At 31.8% G+C, this 12,032-nt stretch overlaps 1 protein-coding gene across 2 annotated transcripts; it reads right to left on the bottom strand.

Annotated features, from left to right (window-relative positions):
* Nucleotides 1-3,588: 3,588 nt before the first annotated feature.
* Nucleotides 3,589-10,389, bottom strand: LOC123924720 (uncharacterized tRNA/rRNA methyltransferase YsgA). Of its 2 annotated transcripts, none has more exons than XM_045977686.1 (4): nucleotides 10,069-10,389; nucleotides 8,473-8,752; nucleotides 7,672-7,722; nucleotides 3,589-4,229 (listed from the first exon to the last, which is right to left on the bottom strand). In XM_045977686.1, exons 1-4 carry the CDS (start codon nucleotides 10,323-10,325, stop codon nucleotides 3,837-3,839), a joined length of 981 nt encoding a protein of 326 aa, XP_045833642.1. In that variant the 5' UTR covers nucleotides 10,326-10,389; the 3' UTR covers nucleotides 3,589-3,836. The 2 variants fall into 2 exon arrangements, with proteins under 2 accessions (XP_045833642.1, XP_045833641.1); XM_045977685.1 differs by having other exon boundaries at nucleotides 3,601-4,229; nucleotides 8,473-8,764.
* Nucleotides 10,390-12,032: the final 1,643 nt, after the last annotated feature.

The following is a 12,032-nucleotide window of genomic DNA, read 5'->3' on the forward strand; positions in this document are numbered from 1 at the left end:
ATGAAGGAGAGAAAGAGAAGAGAGAATAGACTCTTGTATTGTTCTATTCAAGGTATGTCATTTACATTGTGAGATAGTCATATATATAGGAGATTACATGGGCCAAGAATATGGGCTTAGACTAATGGACATCCACATCTATATTATTCATAACACAAAATTTGTTTTTTTTCATTTTATACTTATTTACAATTATATGCAGATCAATTATGCAATAAATTTAAACGATCATCTTCTCATTGCATATTGTCCAAGAGATTTTCAACTTTAGCAGTTTACATGATGACATCCGGGCACGGATTTTGTGTGGGGGCAATGGGGTCAGCCGACCCCACTTGCCTATTATTTTTTTGGTTAATACTAGTATTATTTATGCAATGTGACCCAACATATATGGTATTATTGTTTTTATATAGTCAATTTAGTACACTGCAATAAATATAAAATTAATAAGACTAATATATAATGTTAATGAGTATCTTAAAAGCATCGACTAAGAAACCAAAATAAGTAATTTTGTATAAAAAAATGTTATAATTATATAAATAACAATTTATATTTTTTTATGTTAGAATTTTGACCCCACTTACTAAAATTTCTGGATCCGTCGCTATGACATCATGCGATTGTATCAGGAGAGTGCAAATAAATGCTTCATGTGACTGCGTCCTTCTCCCTTTAATACTAGTCCTAGTTATGACATCATGTAATTGTATCAGTATAGTGCAAATAAATGCTACATGTGGCTGCGTCCTTCTCTCTTTAATACTAGTACCGGTTATTTAAGATTACTCCCTCGAGATATAAATATAAGGAAAAAAAACCATTTAGGTGGTGGTTAAAAAATTTAGTTAAGTGTATTTAATTTTCTTGATTTAATGTAAAATTATGAGTTAAGTTTACTATATTACTTTTTAAAAAGTGATTTATGCTTTGAAAATCACATAAAATTTTGAAAAATGAAATAAGTGTAAGTGATTAAATAAGGATATATTAGGAATATATAGTTGTATTAATTAATTTAAAAATAGTTGACTTTTACTTATATTTATGTCTAAAATTTAAAGTATTTTTTTCTTATATTTGTTTTCGGATGGAGTGATTTCATAAAAATATTTTCTGATAGTCTAATTCCAACTTCTTAATGAAGAAGAATGTAATTTACTAAATAAAATATTTAATTATTCCTCTGGTTTCATATATAAGCAACAAAACAAAAAAAATTAGAAGTTTCAGATATAAGCAAAATCTACTATAATCATTATATTTATCATCAATATTCCAATTTTACCATTAGTTTCACTTTTACCCATAATAAATACACCCTTCATGACCTATACCAAAAAAAAAAAAAAATACACCCTTCATGACAATATATAAGCAAAAATTAATTTTTTAGGTTCATTGCATATTTAATGTATATGTCATATAATATAGACTAGATACATTAAATATTCAATGAACCTAAAAATGTGATTTTTGCTTATATATTATCGCAGATGGAGTAGTAATTTAATTTAAAACAAAAAGTAAGGGTAAAATTGGAAATGACATCTTTTATCTAATGATTTACTCCACTTTATTAAAAGATGTGCTTTTTTTTGTTGCTTATATTCAAGACTAAAGAGGTAGTTAATACTCCCTCCGGTCCTTTTTATAAGGAACGTTTTTAAAAAATTACACAGACCAAATAAGCATATTTTACGTAGTTATTTTCATTTAATACTCATATAAATTTAAATGTATTACATGTATACCCTTATTTAATTACTCTTAATTCAACTAACTTACTTATTTTTAATATTTTCTCTCATAATAAATAAGGGTATAAGTGAAATTAAACATTTAAACAATTTGAAAATTGGTCAAAGTTTCTTATAAAAATGACCAAAAAATTTTCTCAAATTGTTCCTTTTAAAAAGGACCGGAGGGAGTAATAATCATTTTATGATGAACAGTAGTACGTAATCATTATGAATTAATTAGTGTTAATAAAAATGAATTAGTACTTCATCATGGACCGAAACTCATAGAATAGTTTGAAGGAAACAACTTTAGCACTTCACATGACATCATGCCATTGTAATCGAGATGCAAATAAGTTCTAGAGGTGGCTGCGTCTTCGCTTATAAACTGCGGTCTAAGGACTAAGGAGCCACCTCTTCGTATTTGGGAAGACATATTATTTTACATTCTTAGGATTAATGATTTTCAATATATGTCAACTATCTGACTTTGTATCACATAATGCTGGACCAAAGTTTACGGTACATTGACTCCTTAAATTTTTCATTTCTTGAAAGAACAAAAACCATATACTCCCTTCGTACCACATTATATGTCACTTTGGAGAAAAAATTGTACTACAATATATGTCGCTTTATATTACCAATGAAATATTTAATGTTGTTTTTCCTATTATACCCTTAACTATTTATTACTTTTTTTTTCTTCAATTCTTCAATTTATTTTTTCTATACCATAAATGAAGGACAATTTTGTAAATCAACTCATAATCTCTCTTTTTCATACAACATTAATTACATTTCTTAATAAGTGTAAAAGCGTCAAAGCGACATATATTGTGATACAGATGGAGTACTTTAGAGTATATTTCTTGTAAGGAAATAGTTAATGTGGCGAAGTTCAAATTCAGATCTTATATGTTAGAATTTTAAAACGATTAGTAGATGCAAATTATAACATACTGTATTTACATCGGTCGACCTTTTATAGATAAATTACGACACTTCAAACAAGAAAGGCTCTTTCCAATCCTTTTGACCAGTGCCTTCGAAGGTTACTATCAATTAGAAGATATTTGAATGGAATTTGACCAACTTTACAATTAAGGATAGAAGAGCCCCCCTACAATCAAGAGCTTCACACATTATGCCAATGAGCAAACTTTTATAATATGATCCACGATAACCAACTACATACAACAAAGAATTATGATTCGTAGAGAATGAGATATGAGTTACCCTTATGGCTGTCTAGTTTGTAGGATTGATGTTTTTCACCGCATAATTAATCGTTAATGGCATGACGACGATTAAATATTTAAACAATTGAGGACATGGATTATTCATTGGGCAAATAACCTATTATGGTTCATTCAAATATAAGATAATGTGCGTTTTTATTAACACATTGTTGTGTGTATCCGTAGTTTTGAATTTCGTACTAGGGATTTCAGATAAAATTTGAACTTAACCAAGGGGTCTCTAGAGTAGACACCGTAGAGAGAGCAATGCTAATTCACCATTTGACACTAAAAAGTGTAATAATAAAGAAGTTTCGTTAATATACCTATTCATAAGATACAGTAGAAATACTATAAAAGGAAAAAGGTTGTCAGTTATCTATAAAATTTAGTTTAACCGACAATATCAATATTATTAAGTTGAACACTTTCATCCAAATTCGAATCCGAGATCCTTAGTTGTGTTTGAGTTTCAGTAGTCTTGCCGCTTTGTCTATATACAAAAAAAAAAAAAAAAGTTAAAACGGTTGCAAGCTTCACGTACATGTCTTGGTTGTCCTAAGACTTGTTGAATGAGACCATACACAACGGATTTTTATCTATAACTATTTTTCTTTGTTTTTAGACTAATAAAGTACGATCACAATGAGTGTCCTTTAAGGTATTGGATAAAGAGACAAAAATTTGTTGGAAAATAGTGTATTCAACTTTTTAGAAGTTTAAAAATTGTTGATTCCAATACCAGTTTTAGTCTCTCAACAGATTAAGGACAAAAAAAAAGTAAATTTGGACGATAAAATTTCGCCAAATTTATGGAGATAAAAAAAAATCCCAAATAAACTGAGAAAATTCATTTGTTCTTTGGTTGTAGCATATACAAGAAAATTCCACCTGCAACTGAAACATTGAGCGACTCATATTCTCCTGTCATTGCAATGCTCACAAGCTCACATGCTTGAAGGGATTTTTCTGAAATGCCACTCCCTTCACTGCCTAAAACTAAGCACAGTGCTGTATCTGATAAGGAATCACAGAAATTTGGAGCAAGTGAATAAGTTGGCTTGATCAGCCCTTCATGCTCTGGATGCCCTGCAACCATCTTCATTTGGAATTCTTCTTTGAGAGACTCGAGATGATTCCAGCTTCCTGTGACTACAGGGAGCTGAAAGGAGGCGCCTCGGCTAGCTCGGAGAGCTTTCTCATTGAATGGATCGCAGCATCCAGGAAGCAGAAAAACTCCATCCTGTTGACAATTGAAATTAATTCCTTCATGTTTTTAGTAAGAATTGAAATAGAAATTACAAGGATATATAGTTTTCAGAATATGTAGAAAATGTTTCTATTTTATTATTGTATCTCAGTTCAGAATATTTTAATGTTCATAAATGATCTTTAAGGAGTGACTTTTATATTTCATTGATTTGTCTCTGAAAGGAACTAAATATTTTATCATAGAAAAATAGGGATAAGCATAGTCGTCAATCTCGGATAGCAGTGCGGAGTGGCCGACCCCAAAACTGGGATAGAGTGTGGCAGGATGGCCGCTACAGTATTGATGTAGGAGGATTTCTTCAGTATTTTATTATTTTAGTTAGATTTAGTTTTATTATATTTTAGGTAGATTTCTTATTTTTATATTTCACCTAGATTAGTTATTTTTATATTTTAGGTAGATTTGTTATTTTTATTTAGCTAGGTTTGTTATTTTTATTTTTACAATCTTTTAGAAGATTGGTTATTTTTATTTTTCACTACTATTTAAGGTAAACTATTGTAGCCTTGAAGGCAACTTTTTTTCATTCAATAAAATTATAGAGAATTTTCTCAAATTTGGTGGACTCCAAATTACTCTTTCGGTGGACTCCGAAACCCTATTTTGACAAGTTTGTGTTTGCGGCTTGTCTTTATCCATTAGGTTTAGCGTTTTGCTAACCTAGCGCTTCCGTACTGCGTCAGTTGGTATCAGAGCAGGTTTCTCCTGTTCTTTTCTAACGTGATCAGATGGGAGATCAACCGGTGACGAAAACAGAGTTTGATGGTGCCATAGCGGGTTTAACCGGGGCCATCACCGCTCTGACAACACAGATGACGACGTTATCCAACAACGTTAACAACAACAGAATCAATCCGAATAGGGGAGGAGAACGAATTCCGGTTATTAGGGTTCGTAATAACAACCAAACTATTGTTACCTACATAAAATCAGAACATACGCGTGGTGAATCTGATTTGGAATACTATGAGCGTAGATACTACAAAAGGTTGAAGGATGATTACTACACGTTTAAAATCTCTGATTCGACATATCGTTGTCCGTTTTGTTGCAACAAAGATTACTCCTTGTCCGACCTTTTGAGACATGCTTACAGAATGTCAGGTAACTTGCGTAAGACGATTAAAGATATTGCTAAACATTCTGTTTTGATAACGTATATTAATTGGTATGTTAAGGTTAAATTCGATGAAGCATGGAGCCTCATCAATAATTCCAACAACAACAATCATGCCAACAATTTTCAACTACGTCACATAGCTAATAAACCCTAGATGATAACCAACCATCTCATCCCGAGAAACTTGACGATTCTGCTGATAAATCCAAACCGAAAGAAACTGAAGTAGTTGTTGAACCAGATGTTTCAGTTGAAGGTGAAGAATCCAAAGATGAAAATAAAGAGGCCGATGAAGTCGAGCAAGTTCACGATGTTATTAGAGATTCCCAACACGATGAAGTCGTGGATTTTGAAATCGATAACACCAAATCAGCTATGGTTTCAAACGTCATCAATCCCAATGTGCAATCTGCTCCTTTAATCTGTGTCCAAACAGAGGCGACGCCAGTCACAGATTGCATAGTACCAGCGTCTAAATATCACAATGAATCAATGGTTGCGTTTGAAAGGATCATGGATGCAGCAACCGAGACTCAAATAAGTGAGAATGAGCCACTTGAAGTTGATACTTGGAGTTCTCAAACTTCCCTCATTCAGCACCATTATTATTACCTAATTAGTGAACTTGATGTTAGTGACACTAACTCATACATGTTAACTAAGGTGGGTCAAACATCCTTCTGTGATAAATTTCCAACTTTGTATGCCATCTTTGAGGAATGGGACCCCGGTGGTAATTTGGATGTGTTGGCACAAGACGGGTCCTCTCACTTCACTCAATGGGATCCAGGAGGGTGGTCTCTTGTTCATTGGAGGAATCAACTTGCAAGGGAAGCTCCTTATCAAGATGAGAACTCGGGGTCGAGTTCTTTTGAGGTAGAGGAGACTGATGTAGGAGGATTTCTTCAGTATTTTATTATTTTAGTTAGATTTAGTTTTATTATATTTTAGGTAGATTTCTTATTTTTATATTTCACCTAGATTAGTTATTTTTATATTTTAGGTAGATTTGTTATTTTTATTTAGCTAGGTTTGTTATTTTTATTTTTACAATCTTTTAGAAGATTTGTTATTTTTATTTTTCACTACTATTTAAGGTAAACTATTGTAGCCTTGAAGGCAACTTTTTTTCATTCAATAAAATTATAGAGAATTTTCTCAAATTTGGTGGACTCCAAATTACTCTTTCGGTGGACTCCGAAACCCTATTTTGACAAGTTTGTGTTTGCGGCTTGTCTTTATCCATTAGGTTTAGCGTTTTGCTAACCTAGCGCTTCCGTACTGCGTCAAGTATTGTGTGTCCATATGGTATTTCTCTCTTAGCTTCTTGCATTCAACACTCTTCTAGAATGTTACCAGTAGCTTGCAACTACCCGTATCTGTAACTGTGATACAGCTATAGGTTGCTTGTATAAATAGCACATAGCACAATTGCCCTATTCAGAATAAGAAGGAATAAACTCATACATTTTCAACTATGGTCCTGTTTGGATGAACAATTTAATTAATCGCTTGTAGGCTGTAGCATAAGCGTTTATAAAGCAAGTGTTTATGTATAAGCTATTTCTTTAACAAGATATAATAAATTCAAATTGTTTTTGTATAAGTTATGTTGTTTTCATATGCTATCCTGGAAATCTTATGGAAATTAGCTGATGACAGCTGGACACGTCATAAGTTGTTGCCATGAACTCTCCCAAATAGTCAATCTCACAAGTGCTTGTCAGTTGATAAGCTCAAATACGCCAATTCAAACTGGCCCTATATACTCCTATTTCTTTCTCATCTTCCTACACTTTCTCTTGGTTTCTCAGTTCCTAACATACTTTTCCACCTTTTCTTTCTAAATCACGATAACTTAACACAGTTTGCAGACCAAACAACTATACAAGCAGACTTTGTCCAATGATTGCATTATCACAAGAACATGTGGTTCTCAGACCAAGGGAACACGGCAAATGAGGTTGTAAATTTGTTCCCTTTGGCTGTTAATTAAAACAGATGATTATATTCATACGCTTATTTAAAAGGATGGTGAATAAGATTAACATTCTACAAGTTTGTTTTAAAAGGGAAATTCCAAAGAAAAAATCAACACACAACCAATTAAGCCAGACAATATTCATGAAATAAGAATGATCAAGAAGCAAGTATAGATTCGGCTAGACTTAGATGAGAAGATACGTTCCAATACAGTTAAGCCGGTCAAGCTTACACATGGGAAAAAGATTCCATACATAACAACTAGATCAGAATATAGCAAGCACAGAGGAATGGAGGATAATAGCTTACCCATTTGAAGGCCACAGCTGATCTGAGCAACGTACCGAGATTACCAGGATCCTGCAGTGAGCAATTCTAAATAAATCAGTAATGGTATGTGAATTTTCCAACAAAAGTCCATGAATACTCGGCCCCATCGACATATATTTCGTAGATATATGTAGGATGAGAATATAGATTATAGCCTAACATAACTCGTCGCTTAAATTTTCTTTTTTATAAGAGAATCGCAATTAGCAATTGAACTTAATCATATAACGTTAGCAATCATGGTTATCAAATTGAGATTCAAATCTTGAATTGGAAGACCTATTTTCCAAAACGTGAATCAAATCTTATTGGATCATAAGATACATTACCAATATAAATATAACATTTTTAAGTAAAAAAATGTGACAAAAAAATGACAGGAGGAAAGTGGCTGGCTATATAAAGTTGACATAAAAATGTGGCTCTCTACACAAAGTTTAGGTAGTGATTCATTAGAATGAATCAGGATTCATCATAATGAATCAGAATACAAATGAGATTCAAATTCAAAATAGATATATACACACTAGAATTCGTATCGATTGGGTTCATTTCTGTATCAAATCGAGATACAAATCATTTGTATCGTAAGATACTAATAACTATGTTTACAATAATAATTACTCTAGAAAGTACATAGGACTAAACATTCTAAAGAACCGAACAAAAGCAAAATAAGGAGTGGAGTGCCTGCTTTCAATTGAGAAATATACATCTACCATAACAAATGGCAAAATTTCCCAAACAAAATGGTTACATTTGGAAGTGAAGTGACATTACCTGAATCCCGTCAAGGACTAAAATCCGATGCGCAGATGGAAACCACTTCTTGCAGTGCTTTTGATTGTCATCTAAGTTTAAAAAACTGGCAGGTATTTTCATAAGGGCAATCGCTTCAATTGAATCGGTCGACTCCAGACCTGAAAGCTTTCTCATCACTACAGAGCTCACATGGACAATAGAATCAGTTGATTCATCCAACCCATTGGGAATTTCAGCTTTCTCGGGAAGAATTAAACAATCCATTGTAATATTTTTATCTTGCGATGATTCTTGAAACCTGTAGATTTCTCTGTAAATAACAAACTTATGTCATCCATTAATATAGTTTTGTTCTAAAAATTTAGCTGCACATATTGTACTTAAAGCCAGACAAAAAACAAGTGATATAAAAAGATAAAAGTGTATCCTAATTACTATGAGTTAGGTAATATGCCATTGAAAAGTGTAATTTTGTGCATATTGATGTGAAAGGATCCTAAAATGTTGTCAATTACACCGAAGAACAGAATATGAACAAGCAAAAAACAATTCAAGAATATCATTGGGTCTGTATATTATTTTCTCTCGTGTTTCACTGAAAAGAACACAAGAAGATTCTTTCAGTGAAACATGGGAGAATATAACTACAGCTCAATTGTTTCAAAGAACATATATGGAAACAAACTTTCACACTTATGCATGAACTTCAAGGCGTTTAAACAAACAAACAATAAAATCAGTACCACAATATTCATCAAAATTGTGAGCGTCACTCAAAAAGTCCTTGAATTTTATCAATTTTACGAGTTTTTATTAAAATAACGAGACATTAATGTAGGATACACATTGAATGGCAGATGTTCATTTAACGTGCCAACGTCATAACCTGAAATAGTAGAATTTAACAATGTTCATTCTGGGGCAGATCATTACAATTTTATAAATATGATTTTAGTCCTTACAATTATAGCATTTTTTTGGCTTTAGTGTCTGTTTTGTTTGAGTTCAGTCTCTACAAATTCAAAAATTGTTACTTTTAGTCCCTAACGTCATACGTGGCCAACATAATCATGCCATGTGGCACCACGTGGCCCAATAAGTTGACCTTAGGACTAAAAGCAACAATTTTGAATTTCCAGGAATTGAATCCAAACAAAATAAACTTAAGAGGAACAAAAACAAAAAAAAAAAACTATAATTGCAAGGACTAAAATCATATTTAAACCACATATCAGCACTAATACTCCAGTACTATTTTTCCTTATCCTCACAATTTCGAGAACTATTTTGCCTATTCAGTCGACGAAATTTATTCTCTGCAGTTAAAATATCACATAGTCACTGCACTTTAGTTAGGCATTGTTTGGATAAACAACTTACTTAAGCACCTAAATAAGTACTTATGCATAAGCTATTTCTATAACAAAAGATGAAATAAGTCAAAACTATTGCCATTTCATAAGCTATCTTGAACATGTCATCATAACCTATTACCATAAACTCTAGGAAACAACTTCAAAGTGTTTATCTAACAAATAAGGTAAATTAAGTCAATTCAAAATAATCACAAAAGTCAGTGGAAAAAGAAAATGAAAAGAGAGGAATGAAGGAAACCTGATAGGTGTAGAACCGACAACAAGAACAGAAGCATGAGAGCGACGATAAGAAGAGTTGTTACGGAGTTTGAGACAGTGTTTAACAAATGGGTTTGAAGCACTTGTTATTAGTTTGGATTTTGCGTCATTTGTAACATCATCGTCGTGAGAAATTTGTTGTTGTGGAGTAACCGACAGTTTTGTTGGATGCAAACAGTGTGTTGTTCTTCTATCATGTGTTTGAGGATACAAAAAGATGTTGCTGTAACATTGCATTTCTGGTTCCTTCTTCTTTCTTCTGTTCTTTTCCTCTTTCCTTTGCTTTGCTCGTTTGAGTCACTAATAATTGTCGGCTATTTCATCTAGTCTTGTATATATAAGAAAAAAATTTGTTTTTTACATTCACCGTAAAGTTAATATATTTAGACAATATTATAGTTTAGATGCATTAATTTTACGATCAATCTAAAAAATTAACTAATTTTTATATATAGGATTGAAGGGAGTAAACTCGCAACGAATACTTGGTAATTAGTTCTTAGTAGGGAAATCATAGTTCGATCCTCACAACCATAGTTGCAAGGTTGAAAAACCAAAACTAATACAAGAACTAAATTAAAGGATACATTGAACGGATACTGGTAATAATATTAAAAAAAAAAAGTACAACTCACAAAATAATTATTTTGTCACTAGTTAATTAAACTTTATATCAAATTTTACTTAACCGACGACTTAAGTTTAAGTTACTAGAACTATCTCCCCCTAATTGTCTGCCCTTTTTTTTTTCTTTCTTTATAGCAAATGCTTAGACATATATATATAGCCAACAAATTGCCAATTATAATCCCATTTCATTTTTTGACAATTATTTTTCAATCTTTTTATTTTATTTTCAAAAACACATTTTTTATCATTAAAAAATATGATAAGTTGTCATTTGTCAACTTTGTCTTCTTTATGATATGTCATTCATTTTTTTCAAATTGATTTCACATTATATAGTTTGTATATTTAACAAATTAGACGCCGATCCATGCAATGCAAGGGTCTTTTAGAATGTATTCATAAGTCATAACACTCAATTTAGTTTAACATTTAGAATAATGCTAGCAACACACTCTTTAACAAACACACTCCAACACACTCTCTTTTATTGGTTGAAATTCACATGGGTCCCATAAAAAAATGTGGACCCATATAACTTTTATGGGACCCATATAAATTTTAACCAATAGAAGAGAGTGTGTTAAAGTATGTTTGTTATTGGAGTGTGTTGCTAGCACTCCTCTAACATTTAATGCCAATTGTTGCTTTTGATGTACAAAAATATGCATGATGATCACACTATCTAACAATAAGATGTTTCAATGTTGTCTAAATCATTATTACCATTAACAAGCTTTAAACTTGCAGCTCTAACTATACAACCGGCTATATCATATATGGAGCAGCTAAGCAACACACCATCCAATTATATAGAATAATCTATCATTGAACAACTATCTTAGTTTTTTATTGATCTATAGAGCAATCTATACTCAACTGACTAATAGAAATCATAGCAATAGCAAGTAAAAGAGAAGAAAAAAAAAAACATTATCGCTTATATAAACAAACCATCTACTATCACTAACCAAACTATTTATTAGAATTTTCTAGAGTGGCTCATTTAATATTGCTAGATGCTTTCACTTATTTATTAGAATTTTCTATGCACCAATATAAATAGAGGTTCTATGTATTGAAAAGGCTCTGCATAGAAAAGAAACATTACTTTAAAATTGTGATTCTCAAGTTCCATTTCCTTATTACTTCCTACGTCTCCAATAATTTTGGTATCAGAGTCTAGTTGTCTTCAAGTATGGATTGTGATGAAAGGTAAAGTAAATGACATATTTTCCGTTGATATCCTGATGATCTCCAACTTCAAAAGTATACAAATACTCGAAGATCGTTATATCTTCATCATTCAAAAGATCA

The sequence above is a fragment of the Trifolium pratense genome, linkage group LG4, assembly GCF_020283565.1.
Source record: "Trifolium pratense cultivar HEN17-A07 linkage group LG4, ARS_RC_1.1, whole genome shotgun sequence".
Classification (NCBI taxonomy): Eukaryota; Viridiplantae; Streptophyta; class Magnoliopsida; order Fabales; family Fabaceae; genus Trifolium; species Trifolium pratense.

Bases quoted from the DNA above. Each gene is read 5' to 3' on its own strand.
- LOC123924720 (XM_045977685.1), bottom strand. From the start codon at position 10,325: ATGCAATGTTACAGCAACATCTTTTTGTATCCTCAAACACATGATAGA. The intron at 8,765-10,068 runs GTTTCCTTCATT...TGTTATTTACAG, and splicing joins GTCGGTTCTACACCTATCAG to AGAAATCTACAGGTTTCAAG. The intron at 4,230-7,671 runs GTAAGCTATTAT...AATTGTCAACAG, and splicing joins CAGCTGTGGCCTTCAAATGG to GATGGAGTTTTTCTGCTTCC.